The sequence below is a fragment of the Eschrichtius robustus genome, chromosome 20 (genome assembly GCF_028021215.1).
Source record: "Eschrichtius robustus isolate mEscRob2 chromosome 20, mEscRob2.pri, whole genome shotgun sequence".
NCBI lineage: Eukaryota > Metazoa > Chordata > Mammalia > Artiodactyla > Eschrichtiidae > Eschrichtius > Eschrichtius robustus.
The window spans coordinates 10,115,791-10,143,053 of NC_090843.1; the positions used below are offsets into that span (position 1 = coordinate 10,115,791).

At 61.5% G+C, this 27,263-nt stretch overlaps 1 protein-coding gene across 5 annotated transcripts; it reads right to left on the reverse strand.

Annotated features, from left to right (window-relative positions):
- Nucleotides 1-342: 342 nt before the first annotated feature.
- Nucleotides 343-20,578, reverse strand: RBFOX3 (RNA binding fox-1 homolog 3). 5 transcript variants are annotated; one of them, XM_068529978.1, is made up of 11 exons: nt 20,324-20,578; nt 13,273-13,410; nt 11,231-11,284; nt 10,322-10,414; nt 8,649-8,709; nt 5,267-5,386; nt 4,909-5,041; nt 4,254-4,293; nt 3,286-3,347; nt 2,240-2,318; nt 343-387 (listed from the first exon to the last, which is right to left on the reverse strand). In XM_068529978.1, exons 1-11 carry the CDS (start codon nt 20,537-20,539, stop codon nt 343-345), a joined length of 1,041 nt encoding a protein of 346 aa, XP_068386079.1. In that variant the 5' UTR covers nt 20,540-20,578. The 5 variants fall into 5 exon arrangements, with proteins under 5 accessions (XP_068386079.1, XP_068386078.1, XP_068386076.1 ...); XM_068529977.1 differs by having other exon boundaries at nt 5,333-5,386; nt 13,273-13,407; nt 20,318-20,539; XM_068529975.1 differs by having other exon boundaries at nt 4,254-4,434; nt 5,333-5,386; nt 13,273-13,407; nt 20,318-20,539.
- Nucleotides 20,579-27,263: the final 6,685 nt, after the last annotated feature.

Below are 27,263 nucleotides of genomic sequence, written 5' to 3' on the forward strand. Positions count from 1 at the left end.
TAGTTCTCGGGGAGGGGTCTTCTGCCGGCCTAGCCCCTCCCACTGTGTGTATACTGTACCTGAAATGGCTTGGGGGGGCACAACGTCAACAGAGTCAAAATAGGAACCAAGGTTTCAGACATACGGGGGTGACCAGGGTCAAAGACACACACGCCATCGTGGGGGGGGAGACCAGTTGGCCGGAGGTAAAACCTATGGACTTAGAGTCGCAGAGGTCAGCGGCGCGTGTCGCTGACCGGGAGGGGCGCACTGTCCTCCTGGTGGCTGTGCCTGGTTTTGGACTGCTGGGTTTGGTGTGTACTAGGCAGTCAGTGTGAATGCTGTTAGGGGCTGGGCCTCTTGCTAGTAGGGGGTGAAGCGGCTGTACCCTCCTCGGCAGAGGCTAGCCTGCAACATCAAAGATGAAAAACAGCCAATCAGTACCGCCTTTCGGGAGAGGGGGGAAAAAGCAAAAAGAAAAAAAAAAAATAAGGAAAAACAAAAAGAGAAATAGCTAAATCCCGTTTTCTGCCCCCCTTATGGTCTGCCTTGGGGAGAATGGGCGCTGGTTGTCATGGCAGCAGGAGGGGCCCTGGGCCTATTTCCGATGTGGTGGTCTTGGGGTCAGGGAGGTGCTGGGGTGACCAGCCACAGTGCTTCTGGATAACGAGGCTTGAGATGTCTTTCGGCCACTCTCTTGGCTCAGGCCTGGCCCTTCCCTGCCCGCTTTCTCTGTCATCTGTAATCTGGGGGGCAGGTCTGAGCAAGAGCCCCACCTCCTCAGCGCCCATCGGGGCTGCCGGGGGCAGGACTCAGCCCCTCCAGGCACGGGAGGGTGGAGGGACCTCTTGTCAGGGTTCCCAGGGCCTTGGCTCTACCAGGAGGGGCTGCGTCTGCTCACCCAGCTCCGTGGGGCCTTCTGGGGTCCCTGCGCCTCCTCCATCCTGCTGGGAGGGCAGGCCTTTGGCACTCTTGCTCTCCGGTGCCCCTGGGCTCCCCTGGGTCAGGGAGGCCTGCACAGGAACCTCCTGCCCTACCCATCAGTTTCCCCAGAAAAAGGAAGAAAATGGCAAGTGCCAGAGAAGAAAAGTTGGGGGAAAAAACAGAAAATCTTAAAAAAAAAATCAATAAAAGAAAATGTAAGAGGGAACCCTCTGTGAATTAACTAACCCTTTTAGCTAGCAGCTTTGCAGAGGGCCGGGCGATCCTGGAGCCAAGGGGCCTGCAAGCCACGGTTTCGGGGCCTCCATCCAGGAGTGGGTGTGGGCCCCCCACCCAGAGGCCAGGGCCCCATGGCTGCCAGCAGCCACTGCAGGCTGCTTGGGATGTCTGAGGCTCGTTAAAAATCAAAAAAGACAAAACAAAAATTGGGAGGGAGTAATCAAAAACAAGGGAGATGAAAAAAATTCCATATTGTCTCTGGACCTCGTCCCTCTTTAGCCCCGCAAAAATGTTTTCATCTTTGATGCTGGATGCCAAGCTAGCTAAAAACCGACATTAACACCCCCTGGGGTTGGGGGTGGGATGGGCCTGGGAGGTAGGTGTCCACTGCAAGCAGATCTGGGGGTACAGAGTGAGCTGGGCTGTATGTGTCGACAGCTGGCCATACATACACACACACACGGACACACCGGCCCACACACCTCCGGCCTCAGCAAGCCCATCAGGAGTGCGCCCCTTCCGCCCCACCCCAGGCCTGTGGTCAGAGGCCCCCTCTCCCCAGGACAGGGCCTGCAGACTCAGCCGGAGCCACGGAGGGTCCACGGAGCAGGGACTTGGGTGAGAAACAGAAGGTAGCCCTTGTTCCCCACCTCGATGTGCGAAAAGGTACAGCAAAGGGGGTGACAGAACACAGAGGGACCATTGCACAGACACACCCACATGAGGGGAAGTGGAGGCCCTGCCTGCCTCTGGAGCCTCTGCCGGAGGGTTTTGTTTGGTTTTCCTGGTGAGGGGAATGGAAGGCCCGGACGGGACTTTTGTTACAGGGCTCAGAAAACTGGGCCACACCAGAATGCTTCCCAGACGACCAGACGTCATTACCGGGCAGCCGACTGTCTGGGCAGACCTGCCTCCCTCTAATACCACGAGGGCACAAAGGGGCAAGTCCTCCCCCAACTCAAATCCAGGCCTCTGTCTTCCAGGCACCAGGCCGAGGGCTGGGTCATTCCCCTAAGGGCCTGCCCGCTCGCCCCCCAACCCGGCTGCGGCGCCAGCCGTCTCGTCCCGGCTCAGGGCAGCCGGGCCCCAGCCTCCTTACCATGGTTCCGATGCTGTAGGTCGCCGCGGGGCCGATGGTGTGATGGTAGGGGTCAGCAGCTGCGTAGACTCTGCCATAACTGGGGAGGTGAGCACAGGGAGTGGGGTGTGGGCAACGGGGCAGGTGAGGGGAGGCAGCAGGTCTCCTGCCTCCTCCCAGACGGTGCCCCAAGGCCCCTCCCTCCCCTGCACGCCCCCTTCTTCTTCCTGCCTGTTTGGAGGGAACACAGCTGGTCCCCCTCTGAACACGTCCAGCGAGCGCTGACCCCGAGCGCTGGCCTGCTGTGCCCCCGACAAGACCCACGGGCCGAGACGCAGTGTGAGGCTGCGAGGAAGGTGTGGGTCCAAGGGTGCCGCCTGCCCCTGAGAGGGAGGGCTGGGCAGTTCCCAGGCCAGAGCCGGCACGCAATGGCTGCCCTCCACGAAGTGCCCACCGCCTGGCCGGTACTGGAGCCCGCACGCTTCCCCAACCTGCAGCTCTGCAGCCAACAGGCCGAGTGCCCACAGGGAAAGGTGACAGGCCAGCCCACCCCCCCAAAGACCTGCCCTCAAAACAAAAGAGAACCCCCCCTGGGCCCCTGGGTGTGCTCTCAGGTGCGCAGAGACCTCTGCTCCCAAGGTGCACACGCTCTGCCTCTCCGTCTCGGGGTTGAAGGGTTTCAGGCCTGGGAGCGCTGAGAGGCGTCAGAGGCGTGCCTGAGCAGAAGCAAAGGCTCCTAATTACCTTTCTCACTCGGGCCTCCAGAGCTTGGGGACGGGGGTTAGGCCTCCAGGGCTGGGCATCAGAGGAGCTGTCCGCTACCCGAGAACCGGGGGGGTCCCAAGGCTCCCCTCTAGTGCAGGCAGGAAGTGATTACAGAAGTTTGGGGCTTGCTGGCTTGGGGTCTCCAAGCTCACGTGGACCTGCTAGTCTCCTTTGTCCAGACCCTGTGTCCACCAAGGGGAGGCACCCCCAGGCCCTGAGTGTTGTGGGTGAAGGCTCCTGTCTGTCCCAGCCCGGCCTGACGGCCCATCCATCTTCTCCCCGCCCCCGCCCACCGCGGGTACCTGTCGCTGTAGGCGGCCGCGGCTGCTGCGGGCTGAGCGTATCTGTAGGCGGCATAGCCTCCCTGCGGGGTAAGGGGAGGACACGGCACACGGGCTTAGTGGGCTGGACACAGCATTTCAACCTTCATCTTGGCCAGGTGAGGGGTAGCTGGTGCAGGCCTGGGGGCACCTGGCTTCTGGTTTCGTGGCATGGTTCAAGGTGGGGTTTCTGTTCACCTCATTCATTCATTCATTGATGCGTCCATTTGTGCGTTCAACACACACGGCTGAGCATCAATGCTATGTCTGGCTGTGTTCAAAGCTTTGGCACACGGTAGGTGCTCACAGAGTTGCCACCAGGCCAGCGTGACCCTGACTTTGATGCTGACGGGTATAGAGACTCGGTGCTATCCTGGACACTGGGATGGGACAAGGGCAAAGGGCATTAACTCAGACCACGTCTTAGCCCTGACCAATGGATTGCTGAATTACAGGCGACCACCCAGGATGGAAATGAGGTCTTGTGTGGGGTGGGGGGTGGGGGTCGTCAGCAAGGGCTCCGAGCTAGAGGAAGCAGTAAGTGCAGCCCCATGAAAGAAGAGAGGAGACAGGACCCCATCAAGGGGTCTGCCCTGGAACCTCTACCTCCTGGTCTCTCTCTGGCCTCTGCAATGGACACAGGGTGCCTATGCGGGCTCACTCAGTGACCCCAATGCTGTTAGGGATATGGAAGATTCACCCACTGCCCCCATCATACAACTGACACCTTGCGAAACGGAAAAGACATGCCTGGCTCATCGGGCTGCTGGGGGATCCATTGCTACTCACACCCTGAGCACAGATAACCCAGGTTTACCTGTGCTGAGGTCGCCCCCTGGGCTCCCAGGACGGGAGGGGGTGGGGGGAGCGGGGCAGGGAGTGGGAGACACTGTTCACTGAGACATATGAAATGCCAGATTCCACCCTCCCTCCCCCGGGGCTGCACTTACATAAATCTCAGCACCATAAAAGCCATCCTGATACACGACCCTGGAAGCAAACGGACAAGAAAGTGGTGGGAACGCTGGAGAGGTGGGGTAGGCCGGCTCCGGTGTCTGCTGAGGAGGGAGGGGGCAGGGTGCCAGCCCTGCCCATGGGACTGGCATTTTAACAAGCGTTTGCTCCAGTGCCCTGTTTTGGTATAACAATAGAGTAACACCCTTGCTGGTCAGCTCCTTTCTCCCACAAACCCAGGGACCCATCGGCCCACCTTGCTTACCCTTCCCCTGCTCCACCCCAGGCAGCTGTATCCCCCCCCCCCATTAGGGTTGGAGGGCACCGGGCCCCGGGGAACGGACCAGGGAGGGCTTAGCGAAGGCCCACTGAGCCCCAGGGCCGACCACCACCCATTAAAACATTGGGCAAGGTGCTGGGGCTCTAAGCGTCCCTCACATGCCAGCGACCCTGAGATTCGGTGGCAGGGCGGAGGTGGGTGTATTGATACGGAAGCGACTGCAGTGTGAAGGTTGGAGTTCCCACCGCCCCCCACCCCCGCGCCACAGTGCTGGAAAGGCTGCCTAGCCCCTCTGGCTGCACCACGCTCCCCTCCCCACGCCCCCGGGGCCGTTCTCCAAGCCTCCCTCCCCGTGCGCCCCAGGTACTCACGCTCCGTAAGTAGGGATGGGGGGCGGGGGCGGCGCAGCCCGAAACGTGTTGTACACAGCCCGGCCCCGGCCCCGTAGGTGCGCGCCCCTGTAGGCAACGGCTGTGCCGGTGGTGGGGTACGGGAACCCCGTCACTGCAGGAAAGGGCGTCGGAGAGGAGACAGTGTGAGAGGGAAGGCTAAGGGAAGGAGGGGAGGCAGGAGGGCTAGGGGGCCTGACCACGGCCGCATCTGGCCACACATCCCGCCTGGCCGCACCCACATGGCCACGCCCCACCACGCCTCGGCCTGGCCACGCCCCCCGAAAAACCCGTCCCCGCCTAGCCACGCCCCTGGCCACGTCCTCCCACCCAGGACGACTGGCCAATGACCGCCCAATACCCGGCCAGGCCCGCCCCAGCCCCGCGCCGCAGCTCCAGCCTTTACCTGCATAGAATTCTGGTCCGTAGACTGCCCCTACCACCGGGTTTAGCTTCCAGCCTAGAAGAGAAGCAAAGAAACCCAATCATTGTCTTCCCCATTGTCTCCCCACCTCACACTATGCTTGGGAACCCCAGAGACTCCAGGATGAGCCCCACTGGGACATTCCGAGGCCGTGGCCACTGCAGAGGACGGGCGGGACCCCTCCCTCTGCAGTCGGGGTAGATGGATTAGGCGGGGCACAGTCCCTGGGCCCCTCGTGGGATGCTGCAGCCTCACTGGCTGAGTGCCTTCTGCTTCCTAACAGAGACCCAGTCACTCCGGACGATCCGCCTGGTGTCCTGATTCTTTTCACATTTCGGCCTTCCCCAGCCTGCCCCAGGCCCTCCCTGTCCTGGGGCACGGGCCCCAGCAGCTTGGGGTCTGCAGTGTCTGCAGAAGAGCATTAGGAGGGAAAGTGGAACGCATTATTATGCAACGTCTGTAGGCCCCCAGCTGGGATGGGGGCTGCTGGTGGCCTGGGTACTTTAGTCCCTGACAGCCCAATCTCATGGGAGCTGTCTCATGTGGGCACCTGGCTGCCTTCCAGGAGGGTCAGAGGCTGCCGTAAAGGTGCTTGGCCTCAGCCACGGCGACCTCCTTCACCTCCTGCCCGTCTCTGTCCTGGGTCGGGGCTCCCGAGGGGCTCCCTTTCTCAGTGCTGAGTCCTGCTTTTGCCATCCTGTGTCTGTTTTCCCCCAAAGCAGCCGGTGGGAGGGCTGCCGGGGGAGGAGGTGGGGAGGAGGGGCCTTGGGATTAGGGATAATGAGAAGGACAGCTAGCATCCCCTGACCACTTTACCATATGCCACACTGTCCTAGACCCATCCAACGAGGAAGGTGTCACGCCCTCCCATCTTACAGATGAGCAAATGGAGGCTCAGGGAGGGGCGGCAGCCTTGAATCACAGGGCTGGAGAGTGGCAGAGCCAGACCAGCTGTGGGATGCCAGACCCACGTTCCTGGCCACTCCCTGGCCCCCGGCCTCTCCCTCTCTGCAGGTGGGCAGGCTGGTCATCCTCTCCCACCAGAGACCCAGGTGCACGGGTGAAGGCCTGCTCCCACCTGAGGCTCTGGGGGTAGAAACCAACCAGCTGAGCCTGTACCAGCTCCAGGTGGTCAGGAAGTGAGAGTGGGGTCAGCTCACCTGACCAGGCCCAGCCCCTGGCCCCTCAGCTTATCAGGGTCTTATCTTTGCAGCACACCCCCAGCCCAGCTCCACGTCTCAAGCCCAGATTCTAACAGCCCCACTGCTGGGTTGGCCGGGAGGTGTCCAGGACAGAGTTTCTGGGGCCTTGTTCCTCCTGGGGGCCTGTTCTCCACACTCTCCATGAGACTGTGGGTCGCCTTCCATCCCTGGTCCACCGTCACACGACCAGCACAGACGTTTGCATCTGAACGTTACTGCTAGGCCTCTGGAATCTTCTATAAATACCAGGTCAGGAGGGAAGAAACGCTTCATCTTCTGGGAAGACCTCCAGTCCCAAGAACTGAGTCTTCTTAGTAAAAATCCACGATGGAGCAGAGTCCTGAGCCAGTGACCCAAGCCCACCTCCCTTAGGTCCCATCTGGCAGCTCTTCTGGGTGCAGTCTGAGAGGCTGCACTTCTGCTTCGGATGGCCCTGGCACCTCCCTCTGCCAATTCTGGAATCCTGGGTGCCTCCACCTGTTGCTCTGGCCCCAATTCACTGTCTGGGACCCCAGATTACAGAGGCAGTCTGAGACCCACCTGGGTAGATCCTTTGTTTCTTCTGCAAATAGTAACACCTGGTCAAACCTGGTGAGTCTGTTTCCTGAAGCGGAAATTTCTGCCCCTCTGACTGACTGATGAATTTGAGTCCTCTGGAGCGTTGAGCAGAGTCAAGCCTCAGTCAACAGAGCCCATGAACTGGGCTTCACTGCCACCTGCAGGGAACCCAGGGCCGGCCCACTGCAGCCCTTGTCACTCTTGCCCAGGCCAACTAAGATGTTTAAATGAAACCATGTTTGCCACCGAAGTGGGCAGAGGTTTCTCCCTCTCTCCACTCCCCGTCGTTCAACCGGCCTCGGTTCTGTGCCCATTCCGAGCCAAGGGTGCAGTTGTTCAGGGATGGATTCTCTTCTGAATCCCATGTTCCTCAACATCCTCAGGTCTGCCCAGAAAGCAGGGGCGTGTGGCTCTCGGGAGAGGCTGTGCAGCCCCCAGGATCACCCTGGCCCTGTAAAAACGTCTACCTCTTCCCTTCCTGTGCTGAGCGCCAGGCCACTGAAGTCATACACAGCGTGTGCTCAGGACAGGCGCAAAGCCGGGGAGCCCCCAGATTTTTAGAAAGAATTTGAGCTTTGATAGTCCTCGAAAAAGCAGGATGGGAGCGACAATAATCTAGTCTAAATGGGGTCTGGCCAGTGCCCCAGCCCTGCCCCAGGAGGACAGATTGGGGGGTCCGGCTGGTGAGTCAGGCGGCAGATCCGCCCACTGTCCTGCCCTAGGTTTTCTGTGCTGGCCGGTCCCCTGACTCCATGTATATCTGATCAGACCGGGACAAGAGAGTCTGGGGGTGGCTCAGTCCACTCTTCCCTGCTAGGGGGGGTGGGAAGCAAAGCCCACGCCCCGCCAGGAGGCTTGTCCTGATGGAGCAGGGCTGCTGCTTCCTGGCTAGAGGAACAAAGTCAAAAAGGCCCCAAAGAGTTCCCAGCTACACTCAAACCAGTCCCCGCACCAATCCTTGCCTGGTGGAGTCAAGTCACACAGCGGCTGAGAGCCGTCCCTCCGCTCCTCCCTGCAGCCAGCATTTAGCGTCAGCAGTTTTGTTGCAGAGAAGACTGGCCACCTCTGCTTACAGCCAGGTCCAGGTGCACACGGGCACACTGCTCAGCTGACGCACACTATGGCCAGCGGGCCCTCAACCTTTCCGTGTTTCCAAGGCCCAGGGGTGGGCGGCGGGGGGCTGTCCCTCTAACTGTCATCGTACTCATTAAATACTGAGCGCCTCTAGCCTCGGCACTCAGAAAATAAGGAATGATCCAGAAGTGGCCACTTTCCCCCTGCGCCTGAAGCCTGTCCTCGGCCACTGGGTGCGGCCACGCTTGGGAAAGCACGGGGGTCTCACCAGCTGTGTGGGTGGAGGCGGGTGGCCCCAGGTCTCCTCCTGCCTCACTGACCCACCCCCTTCTGACCGCGGCAGAGCCGGGACATGAGGGGGCACTCAGCATCCAGGGAGGCTGGCCTCCAGCAGCCTGGGCTCCTCCTGGACCCTGTCCCCACTGGTGGCCCCTGAAGCCTCCCTGGGGTCTTGGGCCGCTTACCGTTGGTATAGGGGTTGGCAGTCTTCTTGTTGGTCATGACTCGGGCTGTGGCGTTATTGACCTGCCCAGAGAGAGGGAGGGAGAGGCTGAGGGGAACATTAGCCTGTAGGCCACGGGCTGCCTGGTCCTGCTCTGAACTTCTCCGTGGCCGCCTCGGAGGGGGCTGGGGGCTGGGGAGGAGGCCCTGGGACACCCAGGCGAGGCACAGGACCGCCTCCACTGCTCGCCTGGCCCCCCACCATGGCCTGCCCTCCTCCCTGGCCTCCTGTCTCCGAGTGCTGCCCGCCCCCTCACCCGCCGGCTGAGAACCTGGGCCATCACTGTTCCCAGAACTGGCTGGTGCCCAGCCTGGCCCAGGCCCCGGGCCCTCGGCTGAAGCATTGTGTCCAGTCCCACTGGCTCTTGCCGTTCACAGGATTGTTCCCACAAACCGAGCCCAGCCTCTCTCTGGCGACCCAAGGCCACTGGAGCAGCTGGCTGGTGGACTTTCCCCAAAGTGCTCTCAGCGCAGCTAACAGAATGGCCCCCAAGACTTCTCTGCCGTGGGTGGCTGCTGAGGCCCTCCTGGTTGTGGGCACCAGGATGGTCACCCCTCCCCGTGGGGGCAGCACCCCTTTCCCTTGAGGCCAGCAGAGAGCTTTCTGTGGGGGCGGGGAGCACACGTGCCCGTGGTGGTGGGGCAAGGCCGATGGGGGAGGAGCAGGTGGGTGCCAGGGGAGTGGGTCCTACTGTGCAGACATCTAAGGCCGTGGTCAGGCTGCCCAGAGGACTGGGCTGGGGTGTAGGAAGGAGGAGGGCCTCGGCGGAGGGAGCAGAAAACAGGGCAGGTGTGGACCTCGAGGGAGGGGTCTGGGCTGTACTGCCTCCCCCCCTGTCAGTGTGAGCCCCTGGGGCCTGGGGCCGCAGCCTGTGCTGCTGGAGGCTGGGCTGGAGCCTGGCTGAGGTCGGTGCCTCTGGCACTCCTGCTTCTGGAAACCCTCCCTCAGGTCCTTCCACCGCTCTTCCAGGGGCTCTGCACCAGCCGTTGACCCCTCCCTCCCTGGCCACCCTCGCTGCCCGCCCTGCTGGGGAAGCCCAGCTCCCAGACACCAGAGCCTCAGCACTGAGCAGGGCACACGCAGCCCCCCGGGAAGGGGTGGTGGAGGGGGGAGTGTCGGGGGACCCCTCGCCTTCTCTCCCCTCTGCGCCTCTGGGCTGGATCCCTTTCTCGGCTCTGGCCGCGTACTGCTGCCCACCCTCTGGGGGATAAAGGCAAGGGGCAAACTGCAGGATGCAGCAGCATGGGGAGGGGGGAACGGGGCAGCTGCCGCTCCTTGGTGAGATTAATGACCTCCTCCCAACTACGGGCAGACTGGGCTGGTTGAGGTCCTTGGAGCCGCCAAGCCTCAGAGACGTGACGTCTGGGGTCCTCCCAGTGTCTGGCTGAGCCCCACAGCTGGGGACCTTTTCCAGGAATGAGAGGGAGGGGGCAGGGTGGGGGGCCCTTGGGTGAGCCTGAGGTCTAGACCCAAAAGAGGTGGCAGGTGGTGGGCTCAGCTCCGGTCTCAGCTTGGCCCTGCCATGGGGCCCTGGCCCGGCTCTCTGCATGGCAGCAGCGGGGCTGGGTCGGGGGCCCAGGGTGACCGGAGGCGGCTCTCAAGGGCGTCCCTGCCGCAACACACTTATCTGAGCACCTCAATTTTCCGTCCCTCTACGATCGTCCCATTCAGCTTCTCCCGGGCTCGGTCAGCATCTGAGCTAGTTTCAAAAGTTACAAACCCAAAACCCTGTGAGCGGAGAAGGACAGACATGGAGAGAAAGACATAGGATGAGAAAAAGGAAAACAAAGGAGGCGTGGGGAGTGGGGGGGGGGGCAGGGCAATGGGGGGCGGGGAGAGAGAGAGAGAGAGAGAGGGGTTGAGTCAGGTGACTTGAAGGAGAGACTCGGGCAGCCCAGAGGTCTGTCCTGGTGCCACTGGCAGGTCGCCCGGGAGACGTACGGCCCCGGGGGTGGGGCAGCTGCTGGCCTGGCCTGAGCCTGACCTGAGCTGACCGCCTGGCACTTGAGGGGACAGGCCAGAGCTATAAGAGAGATGCTGACCTGAGCAGGGGCCAGGACTGTTGCCCTCACCCCACCTGGGGGGCCAAGGCTGGGCTTCTGGACCCAGAGTGGGGGCAGCCTCACCCATCGTCACCCCAGGAGCCCCAAGTGCGGGGGGGGGGTGTCTTCCCGTCCAGGAGCGGGCACCCTCCCGCCTGCCCCCTGCAGGCCCTCCACTGAGTCTCCGGGCAGCTCCAGGAAGGCCGGTGGCCCCGGGGGAGCGGCTCGAAGGCTGGGGACCCAGGCCCAGGGGCCGGGGCTCCGAGTGCAGACAGAGAGGTCCTGGCGACTTAGAGAGAAGGAAGCCTCAGCAGCGGCGACAACACAGACAGCGGGGTGGGGAGGGTGGGGCGGGCGGAGGAGCGGGGAGTACAAGCACCCGTGTCGCTCAGGGGTCCTCAGGCTCGGAGCTCTCCAGGAAGGAAACGCACATTTCACACGTTAGCCTGGCGGGACCTACAGCCGGGCGCTGTAATGGTGGCGGCCTCTGGGCGGCACCCACCTTGGAGCCCCGCTCGTTAAAAATGATCTCCACGTCTAAAATTTTTCCGAATTGCTGCAGAGACAGAGATGGGGGTGGGGGAGACAGGAGAGGGTGTGTTAAGACTGCTGGCCCGGCTCGCCTGCTCCCCATGGGACCCTTGCCCACTGCCTGCGTCTGGTCCTCTGCCCCCGGCCCCCTTTCCGCCTCCTGCAGGGACATGAAGGTACTCTTGGGTAGCCTGGCGCGGGGGGGGCGCATCCCTCCCCACCTTCCCGTGCAGAGAGCTTTTCCTGCCAGGACACTGGTCCCATCTGCGGTATCATCAGCATTCCTCTCCTCTCCCTGCTGGGACTTTGCCACAAGTTGCTGACAGCCAGCCCTAATTCACACACATGGGTTCTGGGTAAGTCCTTCCCAAAAGGTGGGGTGCTGGCGGGGAGAGGAGCCCCTGGAAGAGACAAAGCGCTAGGGAGGGACCCTACACTGCCTGCTGCCTGTGCTGTTTGGGGCTGGGCTGTGTGTGGGGCAGGGTGCAGTGACCCCAGGCCCCTCTGCCTGACCAGGACATACCAGTCAGCTGGGCCCAGATGCTCTGGCTGCCCCCTTCCTGCCCCATCGCTGGCCTGGAACTCCCAAGGGACAGCCTTGTCTCCCTCACTGGCACGTGAGACCAGGAACCTGTGAACCAGGTCCCCTAAAATCCCAGCTGAGGTCCCGAGGGGCCTGTCCTGAGGTCTCCAGTGCATACAATTGATGAGTTTCCCCTTCACCCTGTAACATTCGGGAGGTGGGTGTCACGTGGGCCAGGAGGGACGTGGAACCAGACAGTGAGGCAATGCCAACCCTGCCAAGTACTGGAGAGGGAGGGTGGTGCTGCTGTGCTGCAGGGGCGAGTGAGCTCATGGGCATCCTGCAGGGACCATGGGTGCCCCTGGGCGGCCTGTAGGGACTGGAAGGGCGTCCAAGTGAACTGACCTAATAACATCGTAATACCAGCCGCTTTGAGTGGGGGCCCCGGGCTCAGAGAGGTTTGGCAGCTGCCCAGGCCCAGGGCCAAGAGGGGGCAGAATTCTCATCTTCTGATGATTCTAAATCCTGCCTGCACCCTACTGGGTGTAACCCCAAATCCAATGGGGCCTGGGCCCCAGGAAGGGAAGTGGATATCTGGGGCAAGGGCAAATGTGGGTGCTGAGTCCATCCCGAGGCCACCTCCTGTTTGCCTGACAAATCCCATCTGGGGTGGTGGGTGGCATGAGGGGAGGGCTGGGGTTCAGGGCCCAGAGCCTGCCTGACTTGCGGCAGAAGTGGGGAGTGGGCACAGGGCAGGCGGGGGAGGAGAGTTTGGGGTGGGAGAGGGAAGAAAGGGAGGGAACACGGGCCAGGCGCATGTGTCCTCTGTGGCCGGGGCTGAACCCTGGCTGCTGCCCCCTCACCTGCCCACGGGGCAGCCCTGGCACCCGGTGGGTGTCAGCACCTGCTAGGTGTTCAAATCAAGTGACAGAATAAAGTCACCACGGGACTTAGGGGCCTCCCTGCAGGATCTCACAGTAACCCTGCAACTGGCTGAAATCCTACAGAGCAAAGTCTAGGAACAGACAGGGAGAATCCAGGAACGGAACGCGCACGTGCTTCCCATCGTGTGCTCTCCTGTCGCCCCACCCCTGGGGCCTGGAGGATGCCCAGAGAGGTTGAGTGCCTGGGCCCCAGGCACACAGGACAGGCAGGGCTGCTGGGTGTGAGGCCAGGAGGCTGGGCTGCCACTCTGGGTGCCCTCTGGGGGCACAGGGGTCCCTGGAGCCCTCATCAGAAGGAGGGGCCAGCAGAGTGATAACCTGACTGGCACTGGCCTGGGCCTGAGGGGCAGGTGGTGGAGGTGGCAGCCACGCAGGTCTCTCTACCCCAAGCCTGCATCCCTCCTCCTCCCTCCTACCCCACAGGCTCGGGTCAGAGCAGGGCTGGACCCAGAGGGCAAGGGGAGTCAGGAAACCCAGGGGGCCTCTCTGACACCTGGGCTGTGCGCTGGGGGTGGGAGCGCAGATGGGGGGGCCACACACACTCACCCCGAACATTTGCCGCAGGTCGGGGTCCCTGAACCGGAAGGGGATGTTGGAGACGTGTAGCCGCTTGGGCTGCTGCTTCTCTGTGGGGTCGGAGGGATGGAGCGGCTGGCTGTCCGTCTGTGCCGCCTCGTCTGTCTGCTGCGGGAAGAGGACCCGGGCTGGGAGGTGCCCCCTTCAGCTCCCATCCCACAGCAGGGGACGATCTAAGCGCCAGGTCTTCCCCAAGCCCCTTGGACGTCCCCATCCTGGGACTCGCAGGAGACGTGGCACAGCAGAACCTCAGCCTCAGGTCCCACTTCTGGGCCTTTCCCCGGGCTGTGTCTGCAACATCGTCACAGGGCCAGGTCTCCCTGGCCCGGTGCGTCCTCCCACCGTGGCTCGGCCTGTCCACTGAGGCCTGACCTCAGCGGTCCCTTGGCTAACACGGTCCTTGAGGTCATGAGCGCACAGCTTCCCTGACAGCCCGAGTTCTGGGACCACGGGCGCCATTTGGGGTTTCCAGCCTGATGGGAAAGTGGAGAAGTTTCAGAAGCCACCGTGGCACACATACCCATGGCGGTGCTGCCCCCCAGGGAGGCCACCCCGGGGCTGCCTGCCTCTTCTTCTAACCCTGCTCTGGGGCTCTGCATCTTCCAAGGCTCAGGGGTGGCCACGTCCAGTGCTTCAGAGCTGGTCCTTATTTTGGACCCAAATGTTGGTCAACAGAAGGACTCTGAAAGACTCGGGTCTCAGGGAACAAAGCTGCCACAAAGCAAGGACCCCCCTCTCCCACCAGCTGCCCAAGAGGTCAAGGCCGTGAAGAGGCCCCGAGGTGGTGCAGTGCAACAAGCAGGTTGGGCTGGTGGCGTGCGCGAGGTTCCTCCCTGGGGACTTCAACAGGGACGGGCCACCAGCTCACAGCCAGGCTGCCCTTCAGCCTGGTTGGTCCCTGCTGAATCCCCGGAGCCAAAGGCAGGCTGGGCGTGGTGAGTGCGGGGAGGACTGACCGAGGGGCCTGGTGGGCTCATCGTGACCTGGGGGCTGGCACCCATGGCCCTCTGCGTGCTGCTCAGCATTAGTATCCAAGAGCAGAGCCAGTGACGGATGGGGTGGGTGGACAGACGCCGGCTCCCTCCCGTGGGGCTCCTCTGACCCCTCGTGCCTCTGCCCCTTGTGGGCATAACGGGCCGAGAAACACCTTTTATTGCTTCTTTCCTTTTCCTGTCTCAAGTCCCGGCTCTCCTCCCGGGTCTTCTGGGATCACCAGCCCAATACACTGCTTGAATTTGAATCTTTGTCTGGGGGTCTGCTTCCGGGACAGGACTCCAGACGACGGCCTGGGGGCCTACAGAGAGTGAAGCGGGGAGGGCAGGGTCCTCGAGGCCTGGGTTAGACTTTGCACAAATGGAAGTCCCAGTGGCTGTGGTCTCCCACGTGGCTGGAGGTGCAGAGGCAGCTGGCCGGCGGCGAGAGGCTGGGCCGCAGAGACATGCTACGAGGACAGCTGAGAGGAGAGCTGCCGGAGAGCACTTTCCATGGGTCCCCAGGAACTGCCCATTTGCTTCTGGTGGGTTCTGTCCACCAGAGGAGTGCTGACCAGTACCACAAGCCTCCTGGAGCCAGGGCAGTGAGCAGGGCGAGGTCACTGTGACCGAGGCCTCGTGCTGCGGCTGAGGAGTGGACCCCGAGGAGCAGAGCCTCACCAAGGCCAGTGGCTGGAGATGTCTCTGGACTCCTGAGTGCCTGCCCTTGATGGCCACCCTCGTCATCCTTTCTGGAAGGAAAGGGCCGCTCCCCCAACTCCTGCGCTCAGCGGATGCCATAGGGGAGGGGAAAGGATGTCACCAGCTCCTGGGCACACTTCCAGGTGGTGAGCTGGCAGGGGGCCTGGGGAGGGCTGCAGGAGCACGGGAGCATCTTGTTCAAAGGCCCCTTAGACTCAGCTCTGTTCCTGTGTTGAGAGGAAGCACAGGGTGTCAGAACCCATTTGTGGGTTTGAAGCTACCATCGTCTCGTGTGCCTGGGGACATGCGTGACCTGGGGCTCAGCAGGTTGGCCATCCCATGCGTGGCAGGCCCAGTTCTGACGAGCGTGTGTTCTCTGAGCCCAAGTGTGGGTCCTGAGCCTGTTCCTGGGGGTTTGCCAACAAGTACCGACCCCCCCGCTCCCAGGAGCCCACCTTTAGCAGGGAGGCGTCTGAGGAGGAACAGCTGGTGGGGTGGGAGTGAGGTAGCAAGTCTCTGAGAATCCTGGTCTGGCCTGCACATGACCTCATTCCTGATGGGCAACATGGGGCAGCTGCCTTTGGGCTTTTTGGGGACACTTGTGGGCTCCTCCCCCCAAGCCCGGGACCTGGAGATGCCCAACAGCTCAGCCCCCTCCCCAGCTGTCCTGCTGTCCTCCTCCTCCCTTGGTCCCACTCTTCCTTGCAGAAAATAAGCCTGTGCCTCACCTTCAGAGGGCCCGTCTGTGCCCCTGAATCAAGGCAGAACCGGCAGTGCATCTGCTGATTCTTCTTAAGTCTGAGTCCCGCCCTCTGGCTACAACAAGCTGTGGCTCTTCCGTGCAGTGGTAAGGGTGGGCCCGGTGCCCCCTGTCACCCCCCCTCCACCCCGTGCCTCCCACAGACCTGTGCCCTCAGCTGCTGCTGGGTACAGGTGACTAATGGACTCACCCCAGACTTGGAAAACTAGTGGGAGAGGGGCGTGCAATGCTGACTCTGGGCCAGCAGAGGGCAGCGGTCAGCGCGACCTAGCGGCCAGGGCCACAGGAAAGGCCCAGCTCGCGCTCACAGGAGATGGGGAGCCCTGGGCGGGGCAGGGGTTGTGGGGGCACCACGGGAGGGTGCTGACAAAGCTGGGGCATCTGGGGCTGGGCTGGGCTGTCCTTTCTGCCCCGCCTTGGGCCCCTCCTAATAGCAGAACTGAGCCCACTGTGTGTCTCCAAGATCCAGGGTCCTCCTGCCTCTGCATCCCACCCCAGAGGCCCTTAGGGGAGCAGCTGAGGGTCAGGTGGGAGAAATGGGGTGATGGGGGCAGGACACAAGTAAGAAAAGAGCCCCCCTTGACCCCAAGCGCAGCTGCAGACAGAGGCAGATAAATGGGTTCAATGACTGTGAAATTGTAAGATGTGCAGAGAAACCTCCGAGTGTAACAGCACACTGGCTGCCCCGAGGCGAGATGGAGGCCTTCCCACCATTTATCACAGCGGTCCAGGCAGCCTGCACCGCCTTCCAAGGGAGTTTACTTCCTTTTTCTTTTTTAAAGCAATCTTTGCCTTTGATTCTCAAATGCAGGGAAAAGAGAAACAGCCACAGCAACGCTCCCTTCCCTCCCACAACTGCTCTCGGCCGCTTTGCTTCTGCGTCCTCCCCATCTCTGTGTCACCTTAGCCGTCATGGGTCCCCCTCCACCTTTCAAGGCAGCAGCCGGCCCCTCTGGGTGGGACAGCATATCTCCCACCCTCGCACCCTCCGAGGAGCCTGCAGCTCTCTTCCCCTGGGCCTCCCCAAGCCCAGCACAGGGAGAGGCCAAGAGGGCCCTGGGCAGGGGTCATTAGGTCTGGCAGGGCCACAGGCAGCAGGCCAGGACCTGGTGGCCGTCACTGGGATGGAGTCAAGGCTTGCTGACGCCGCACAGGAGACTCTTGGAAATGCCCTTTCTCTACAGCCCCATCTCTCCTCATCTTTGGTCCTCCAAGACCTCCTGGGCACTCGTGCAGTGACTGTCAGCTGCCTGCCAGACATGGCTCGCCCCTGGCGGGCGGTGAGCCAGCCTTGGAGGAGGCGTTCTCCGCGTGTGGCCTCAAGCCGTTCACTCATGAAGTCTTCTTCAGACCCTTGAGTGGAGCTGTGTGTCCGCTTTGGACTCTGTGAATGATGCCACGCTCCAGGAACTCTCTGCCGGCCGCTGCGCTTGTTGCATTGGCGCTGATGGTGCCGTCTGCTCGCACCATGCCTGCGTGGAGGCGGCACGCGGCTGAGTCTCACCCTGCGGTGGTGCACTCCCACCACGGGCTGCCCCTTTCCCTTTTCTTAAGCCCCGAGAGCCAAGAGCACAGGGGACCAAAGGCCGCCGACCAAACTCCAGGTGGAGTTTCTGCTGCTGCAGCGCTTGCTGGTGGGGGAGGAGAGACAGCCATGCGGCAGGCCGTGTGAGGCCCATGGTGCAAAGGTGAGGTGGCCCCCCAGAGGAAGATTTGGGAGAAGGGGAGGAGCTTCTGAGAGGAGGTCCCTCTGGCTGTCCCACGATGGAGGGTGGGTGGGGAGGACACCTGCAGGGGACCCGCATGACCTTGAGTGAATGAGTGCTCCAGGGAGGTGGTCCCCAACTCGCACCCCTGGGGGGCCCTGCAGGGTAGTGAGGTGGGCCTGCTCCATCCACAGCCCCAATCGCTCTGCTCCCCCTGCTGCCTTTTGGCAAAAGAATGTAGGTGACACCGTGATGACAAACGGAATCCACAGACAGGAGAGGGCAGGTCTGGACAAAAGCTGGAGCCCGCACCACCTGCTGCCCCGCACCTCCTGATTCTAACGTCAGGCTGCCCGGGGAAGGCCAAGAGGAGAGTCAGAGGAGTGACGGAGGCCTGACACAGGAGGGACGTAAGACATCTGGGCAGCAGGGCTGGGAGTGCCAGCAGTTACTTTAGTAGAAGTGGCTCCTGGAATCTTAGCGCAGGACGGCCGGCGGCCACCCTCCCCAGCTCCTCCCAAGGTGGGAAGCCCCTGCTTGAAGAAACACTCCCAGTCAGAGCACTCACGCCAAAATCTTTGCCGGGCAGCTCTGGGTGTCTTCGAGGTCACCTGCTAATCCAGCAACTTTCACCCGTGGGGCCTCCGTCTCCGGATCCCGATGGTCGAGCAGCAGACTCCGACCCCCTTGCAGGACCTGAAGAGCCTCAGGTAAAGAAAGGAAGGTCGAGGCTGCCCGTTCACGGGCTCAGTGGCTCCCTCTCTGGCCCAGGCACTTTCCTGGGGAGGTGCTCAGCTGAGCAGGGAGACTCTCATGTCTTAGTTGGCTTCTCTCCGAGACTCCTGGGTCCTCTCCGGGGCCGTGGATTCTCACAGGCACGGAGGTCAACACTGGCCCCCTTCCACTTTATGTCCCTGATTGGTGGGAAGCGACGGCTCCCGCGGGGCAGGGCCGGTCATTTCTCCCGTGTGTCGCCAGTGCTGGCTCAGCGCCTGGCACAAGCAGGTCCCCGCAGATGTCTGCCGAAGGAAGACGACTTTTTTTAAAAAAATTAATTATTTATTTATTTTTGGCTGTGTTGGATCTTTGTTGCTGTGCATGGGCTTTCTCTGGTTGTGGCGAGCGGGGGCTTCTCTTGTTGCGGAGCACGGGCTCTAGGCGTGCAGGCTTCAGTAGTTGTGGCACGTGGGCTCAGTAGTTGTGGCTCGCGGGCTCTAGAGCGCAGGCTCAGTAGTTGTGGCGCAAGGGCTTAGTTGCTCCGCGGCATGTGGGATCCTCCTGGACCAGGGCTCAAACCCGTATGCCCTGCGTTGGCAGGCAGATTCTTAACCACTGCGCCACCAGGGAAGCCCCGAAGGAGGACGACTTTGAATTTGTCATGGTGAGGCTGTGTCAGGGGGTCCAGGAGGCCTCTGTGTGTGCCGTCGAGGTGTTAGAGGGTGTTAGCTGTCGGTCTCGGCCCCCTCTGTGTCAGCTGCAAGTCTGATCCTCTTGTCTCCCAGGTTTGCTCCCAGGGCAAACCTCTGGGGGTCAGTATTTGTTCACAAGGAGGTTGTGAGAGGTTTTTCCAGATACACCCCGTCTGCTGTTGTCCGTCAGAAAGAGACCAGTTGGCCGGCAGTGACCTGTTCACAGGGAGCCCCTCTGGCTCCCGTGCTCACCTCTCTTTTCTGAGGTGGAAAAGCTAAACCAGGGAAGTATGGTTTGGCTCCCCATTCTAAGGCCCGTGGGCGCTGCCCTTCTCATCCGTGGAACCCTGGGGGCGTCTATGGCAGACACCCTGTACCAGAGACACTGGGATAATGGAAAAGCCTGGTGGCTTTGGTGCTGACTCAGGCTGGGCAGTGCTTCCAGCAGGCAGGAAGGGCACTGGCTGGGGTCTGGTCCAGCCCAGGGGGCAGCTTGGGGTGCTGTCTCCCCAGAGCTTGGATGATGTTGCCTACACAGGGAGGGTAGGTGATATTTGGATCCAGGGGAACACCGTGGGAGCCAGGTTGGGTTAGGGCGCAGAGGGAGCACACAGAGGGGGGCACCCATCAGATGGGTGGTGCAGCTCCCAGTCAGCACAGGGCGTGCCGGCCTCCTGCCAGGCCCCGCCAGCCAGCAATGGGACAGAGGCAGCAGGGCCAACTGGATGAGCGCAAAGCCCCAGAGCTCGGCGGGGCGTAGGCCCATGGAGAATGCAGCGGAGGAGGTCAGGGAGGGGGATGCAGCAGCCTGGTCTCCAGAGGGGCTACCTTCACAGGGCGCCCACCCCAGGTTGGCCAGGGGCGGCGGCCACTCCTGGATGTGATCCTTGCTATCAGGAAATCTCCGAGAAGTGCCAGGCTCAGCACTTTCTCCTTGGGGTTGCATTACAACCACATAATTGAAGCTATCTGATTGGAGGGCAGCCAAGCAGGTAGATTACAAGTGATTAGCAATGATAGGAGTGCCTGCAACCCGAGACAGCCCTGAGGGGCCCTGGGCCTCTCCTTGCTGCCGCCAGCCGCCCCCACCCCCGCCACCGCCCCCTGCTTGCCCCCGTGATGCCGCTGGGCCGAGCAAGCCCAGGCCACCGGCCTCGCCCATTTCTCTCACTTCCCATTAACAGGTCACTGACCGCTGAGGACACGCTCCGTCTCCCAGATGAGGTGAGAGTTGGCCTGAAGTTGCGGCTCGGGGAGACCAGGGTGGGGGGCAGCTAGAGGCGGTGGGCCTGGCTGCCCCGCCGTGGCACCTGCCCACCAGAAAGATCCTTGGGGTCGGATGGCGATGAGCTTGGAGGCTAGGAGCTCCTTCCTGGGGGCGGGGAGCCCTGCTATGGGCCAGACAGGCCCCCAGGCCCCTTCCCCACCGGCACTCCCCCTGAAGTTCTGAAGGTGGGGGGCCCTTACCGGCACTGTCTGGGCCCCTGCAATGGGCTGTGTGCTGGTCTCACTGCTCGGCTGCTCCGGGTGGGTCTGTGCTGGTGTGTACAGGGTCATGCCGTGCTCCGGGGGGACCGGGGTCTGGCCCGAGTAGTCCGGCGTGGGGTGCGGTGGCGGCGGGGCGTACTCGGCGGGGATGCCGTTCTGTGGTGGAGGCGGGTACTGGGCCGGGGGGTAGGACTGGGCCATCGCTTCAGGCGGAGCCGTGGCGTCCTGATTGCCCTGGGGAAGGAGAGAGCAAGGCTGGTTAGACCTCCGTGCGGCCTGGACACTGCCCCCTTTCACTGCCCCCTCTCCAGAAGGCCCTGTGGTCTCCAACTGCTGTACTTTCCGCAGCATCTTCCATGCCCCCTAGGAGGGGGGCTCTCCCAGCATGGGGCACCAGCTCAGAGCCGGGCTGCAGGGGGAATTCTGGGGAGCCCACGTCTGGGGTGAGACACCTTTGTGTTTGAGGCCGCTTGTGCAAACTCGTCAGGCCTGAGTACACTGAAGATTTTTTTTTTTTTAATCCACCTAATTTAAAAAAAATAAATATTTTGAGATAACTGTAGACACAACAGTTGTAAGAAATATCTCAACGTGATCCTGTGTACTCTCTACCCAGTGTTCCCCAGTGGTGACATCTTGTGAAACCTTCCCCACTAGGAGAGTGACATGGGTCCAGTCAAGATACAAAACATCCCAGCAGCACCAGAATCCCTCTTGTGGCCCTTGATAGCCACACCCTCTCCCTCCCACCTTAGAAAGGCTTTTAAGTCTCGGTTTTCTCATCAGTAAAGCAGGCGTGAGGGAACACGATTCACAGCCTGCAGGGAAGAGGACTGGAGTTGATCGTGCAGACATGGAGCCTGGTACAGCTCGGCCTCACGGTGGCCACCGGGTGAGGTGCTATCAGGGGGGCAAGTAGGGTCCCCGCCTCTGTCTTGAGGATCCCGGAGATGTCCCAAAGACCTCTCCCACCCTCTTGAAGGCCTGCTGCCCCAGGAGGGAAAGTGCTCCCTCGACGTTGACCCCAGCCGTGCGGGGGCTCTTAGAAGCCCTGACCCTTAGCAGGGCCCGGAAACACCCCAGGGCAGTGGTTCTCCAAATGGGGTGCCAGGACCTGCAGCAAGGGCATCACCTGGGAGCAGGTAGCAAGGCAGATTCTCGGCCCCACCCCAGACCTCCTCCTGCAACTGGGGGGGCTTGTGAGAGCCACTGACATCAGGCATAAAGAGCAGCCCTGGTAGAAGGTGCCTCAGCCCCAGAGAAGGGACTAGGGTCCCTCGTGGTGCCAGGGGAGGTAGGGGTGGAGCAGGGTTCCGGCTGTCCCTTGCTGTGACACACACTGGGGAGCAGGGGAGGCGGCCCCTGGCCTTCTGAGGGTGTCTCCAGGGAAGAGGGTGCCTCACCACCTGGAAGGACAGGGGCCACCTCTCACTGGAGTAGCCTCCCAGCGTGGAAGGACCCTTGCACACACGGGGACGGCTGACGCTTGTGACTGCTTTCCCGATGCCCTGGGACCTCGTGCGTGCTCCCGCGCTCCCCCATCAACCTCTGCGTGTTTTGACCTCAGTTTCAGTGTCTGTCTCCGTGTCCATCTCCCCCGCGAGACAGGTGCTTCTTCCAGCGAGCAGGCCGGCTTGCTCGATGCTATTCAATTGGTGACTATTTATTCACCCAAAACTGTTCAGTGGGCAGCTGGGGGTGCCAGGCTTGTGGCTCCGGTGGGGAGCAGGATGGGCAGCCCCTGCCCTGGTGGGGTCTGCTATCCAGTGGGAGAGTAAATCCAACTACCCAGATGCTGAATCAATTGTTAGGGTGGGAGGTGGCCTGAGGGGACGGGCCACACGAGGGCAATGGAGATTGAGCATGAGACCTGGAGTTCTGCCTTCAGGCTAGAGCCCTGCCCCTCCACTGTCTGCCTGCTCACCTCCCTTCTAGCCGGAGGCCTGAGGCCCCCAACTCTCTGCCCGGGGCCCAGCCCTGCCCTGCTCCCCAGGCCCCAGTGCCAGCCTTCACTGCCTCGCAGCCGACACCCCTCACTTCTGGGGTGACCCGACGCCTAATGAGAAGTCCCGTCCTCTTCGTCCTCCTTGGTGAAGCCCCCACGTCCCTCCCCTCTCTCTGCAGAAACTGGGGCAGAGATCACGCCCCTTACAAGTGGAGGGAAACACGCGTGTACACACGTGCACACACCCATGAGGGCCCGCTCCTCACTGGCGGGTCCCACCTCATTGATCCCAAGTAGCCGAAAAGCCCCATTACCCAGTCGGCCAATGTGCTGGCAACGTCCCCGGCTCCCGGCCCGAGGGAGAAGGGGTGGGTTCAGGATGAGGGAGGAGGGGGCCAGCAAGGCAGGAGGGAGGCTGGCAGAGGCGGAGGAGCACCCAGGCTCCAGGATGGTGAGGACTGGGAGGGAGGGGGGCGAGGGCAAGGAGCCAAGGGAAGCGGGAGGCCGGAGAGCCAGGGGAGGAGTGTGGACAGGCCAGGGTGAGGGAGAGGGTGCTGTCAGCAGCCTCCGGATATCAATTAACTGATAAATATTTGATTAGAACCTTCACTAACTTACATCTTCCCAGTGCCCCCTCTTCCCCACCTCCTCCAAGGCTCCAGGAAAGGCGGGCTCCTCTCCCGTCTGCGTCCTTACCACCCCACCCATAACTCTCCCCAGTGCCCTCTTCCCCGGGTCCCGTCCTGGCAGAGGGCCAGCCACCGATCACTCCCACTGCATGGTTCCCGGGCAGGAGCCCGGAGCCCAGACTGTCAGGGGAAGCTTCGACCCAGTGGGGACGCTGGGAGGTGTGTTTGGGGTCCTGAGTGCCAGGGTCTGGAGGGGTCTGGGGTGGGCAGGAAGCAGCTGTGGGACGGGGACATCGAGGGACATTTGCGACATAATGAAGTCAGCACATCTGAGCACATGGTGTTCCCTGCTCTGCGGACATGAACTCATCGAATTCCCTCCAGCCTACAAGGTAGACATTATCTCCCCATGTCACAGCTAATAAAGTGGAGGTACGGGGCAAAGTGACTTGGCACTGGCCACCGGCTCCAAAACCTGGCCCTCTGCTCCTCGTGCAGAACTGTGGCCCTTCCTGGGGCGGCGGGGGCTGGAGGGAGGTGAGGTTCCACATCCTAGTGACAGTCTAGACCCTCAACAGCACAGGGAGGGCTCCAATCCCCCCTCTTGGCCACCGAGTGGCCCCAGGTCACCGTTTGTCATCTCTGGCGTGATTCGGTGGGTCCTGGGCAATTCTCGATACCCCCGCCCTGGGTGTCCTCCACGCCCAGGCATGGTGGCTGTCGTCCATGAGTGGCCTTCACCTTGGCTGCACACGCATGCCTGGGCCCCACCCCAGGGCAGCCAAACTTTACAACCAAACTTTCCCATGAGGTTCTGAAGTGTAGCCTGGGCTGAGAGCCGCCAGACCAGACTAGGATGGAAAGGCAGTGAGTAATCAGGTTCATCCTGAGAGGCTGTCTAGTTGCCTGGCACACAGAGGGTCGCAACAGTGAGTGTTTGTCACTTTCCTTTTCTTCCTTCTTCCCTGGTCTGTTGGGGCCACAATGAGGGAGGGGTTGGGCTTGGCGGCATGAGCTGCACAGAGTCCCCCTGCCAGGCCATGGGGCTCATCTCAGATAGCCTCATGGTTTCAGATGATCTCAGAGCAGCTTGTGAACTTGTCTGGCTCCCCAGGGGATCGTGAATTCCCAGAGAATGGGGGCCACTCACTCAACCTCCATCCCCACATCCCTGTACTCAGCACAACACTGCGGTACTCGGAAGAGTTTCAATGCACACTGGGTGGGTGGATGGATGGAAGGATGAGTGGATGGATGGATGAATGGAATGATGGATGGACAGAGGGGTGGATGGGTGGATAGATGGATGGATAAAAGGATGGATGGAAAGACGGATGAAGAGTGAATGGATGAGTAGATGGACAGACGCGTTAAAGCTTAAAGACTACGGTCAGGTCACTTATCCCCACTCCCTCTGCAAATCTGTTCCTCTCTCCTGTCATCACATTGGCCTGGCAAACCAGTAAGATCACCTCTGCCCACTCCACTCCGTGGCCCACAACTGGAGAAAAGCACCAAATCACCCTGATTTCCTTAGATCACTTCCCTCTGCCTGGCACTGCCCCTCACTCTCCATGACCGTTTCACTCTCCCTCCTCAACCCGCCAACCACGCTCCACTAGTCTCACTCTCTGCGATGACCCTGCTTCTTATTTCCTGTGGCAAATGGAAGATGACACCCATGCCCACCTGCTCACCTCCCTGCCCGTGGTCCTACCCTCGGCCTTCCCTCCCGTCCCCGCTCCTGTCTATGACCAATCACTTCAGTGCACACTGGTATCCAGTCTTTCTCACCAGCACGTGCTCACAGCTCTGGCAATTCGTTGACTCTCTGCCACGATAGGAAGAGAAAACCTTCCTTGACCACACGGCTCTGTCAACTACAAAGCCCGTGCACTGCTTCCCGACAGAGCAAAGTCTCTTGAATGAGTTGCCTAGACCTGCAGCTGCAACTCCTTTATTCCCGTTCCCTCGTAATCCCACCCCAAGCCGGTTCTCCCCGGCACCATCCCCTGAAACTGCCTTGGGCAAGTTTCCCACCTCTGCCGTCTGACAGTCTAATGGTCAGCGCCCACTCCTTATCCGACTTGACCCCTCAGCTGCGCTAACTGTGCCGACTCCCTAGTCTCTCTCCAGACGCGCTCTCTTTTCTTGGTCCCTACTCACCACTCTCTTTATTGCCCTGGAGGAGTTTCTGGCCCAGCAGGAACTGACCACTCTAAGCCGACAGTAACGGTGGTTGGAAGGCAGTAAGTTCTAGAGAGATCAAAGTTTTTTCATCTGGCAAAGGGGAACTGAGGGCAACGGACCCAGAGGGTGGACCGATTCGGGAGGAAAGAAGATGTCGGGGGAGGGTGTGTGGCTGGCCGTGAGGGTGGGGCTAGGGCTCTGTCCTCTGGCTTCCAGAGCAGGGGAGTGAGTCTGGGGTATTTATTCCCCTACTCTCTCCCTGGGAGGCCATCTCTGTCCCAGACCAAGGGGGACCTAGACCCCCTCTCGAGGGGCTGCTCCAGGACCCTCCCTCCTTCTCAGTTCCAGTTGCTGCTTCCTCCTCTGACCGTTAGGCCTGGGGTGGTAACAGGTCTGTCACCACCAGCTCTGGGGTCCTGCACTGTTCCTGGTGGTGCCCCTCTGCCCATCCTCCAGACACCTCTGCAAAGAGTCTCCTTGTAAATAATCTCATGTTATCCTAGAGCCAGCGAGCCACCTGCTCCCTGCTGGATCCTGATGACGTGGCGACGTGGGATGGGAGGGCTTGTCTAGCCCGAGGTACGGGTAGGGAGGGGCTCTGACCAGGGAGGGCCCGGCCAGCCTCTCAGGGAGGCCCTGTGGCTAACGGCCTTGTCTCTGCTCCTGCATCTGGGGTGGCATTGCCTTTGGTACCAGACCCTGAGCGCAGACTCAATGCGTCCACTTCTAGGTGGCCCTGGGCACAGCCCAACCTCTTAGCCCGTGGAAAGGGGACGGTGACCCATCCGCCTAGAGGCAGAGGCTGGGCGGGAGGACCTTCCACCTTCAAGATCTAGAGCTAAGAGCCTCCCAAGTGTCTCTGCCCACATCACTCGCCCAATGGAAATTCCTACACTCAGGCCTCGGCCAGTGAGCTCCCATCTTTCGGGGTGAGGGTCCCCTGTGTGTGTGGTGTGCTGGGCGGGATGCTCAGGGGGCAGGGTGCTGGGGGGAAGGGAAGAGCGGAAGTGGCAGCAGACAGCGCCCCTCCCAGCCCCTCGCTGTGCAGTCCCCTGGGGATCCCTCTGCGCACAGCCCCGCCACGACAATTAGGCTAATTGCTTCCCAGACTCCTCACCCGAGGAGGGAGGGCACCGTAGGCCCCTGGTCCGCAGGCCAGGCTGCAGAGGGAAGGGAGGCTGGCGGCAAAGGCTGGGCACCAAGCCATTTCTCCACCCCCTCTGGGCAAAGCCAGCTTCTAGACAGGGTGGAGGAGGGGAGCACAGCATGACCACCAGGCCTGAGGACCAAGCTGTTAGGTGTGTGATCTGCCTGTTTCGCTCTGGACAAGGCTCACCTGCCCTGAGAGGGGAGCAGACCTCCACCCTCACAGCCACCCCGCAAATACTGAGCTGTACCCAAGTCATTGGCGTCTGTTGAGCCTCTGCTGCCTGGCACCGGGGACACACAGGAGGTGAACAGGCTGGATTTACACAGTGCCCGTGTGAGCAGGGCCTGCCATCGGTACTCTGCGAACTTGGCCACTTAATCCTCCGGGTGACTTGAAGAGGCAGGTGTCACGAGCTGCATTTCACGGAGGGGGTACGGAGGCCATGGCCATGCGGAGAGTGAGCAGGAAAGCCGCCCCCAGGGTATTCCTGACCACACCCCGCTATGTTCACAGCACGGACAGGGTCCTTACACAGCCATGGTGGAGGGCTGTGGGGAGGAGGGACCTGGGACTGGGTCTTGGAGATGCACCGCCCATGCTCCCAGGACAGGAGGGACAGATGTCAACTTCCTAAGCCTGGAGCAGGGGCCAGGCCAGAGCCTTCATGCCATGTGTGACAATTCACAGGACCAGGAGAATGGGCGGGTCAGTTTCCAGAAGAGGCTGGTTCAGAGGGCCCTCTGTGAGCAACCCTGGCCTGGCCTCTAGGCCTCCCCTGTTCCGTGCCGATCAGTGTCGGAAGGGGAGGCAGCTGACCTAGGGGCTGACTGCTGGCAGGCAGGACGTGTGGGTTCAAGTCCCCAGTGATGGCTGAGCCAGGGGACCTCACGGCTCTGACCTCTCAGCCTGGAAGCAGGATGGTCCTGCCCTCCCCATCCCAGGGCATGCACGAGTGAGGCCTTGCCCCAGATCTCTGAACACTGGGGAGTCTGCAACCCGAGCAAACCCGAG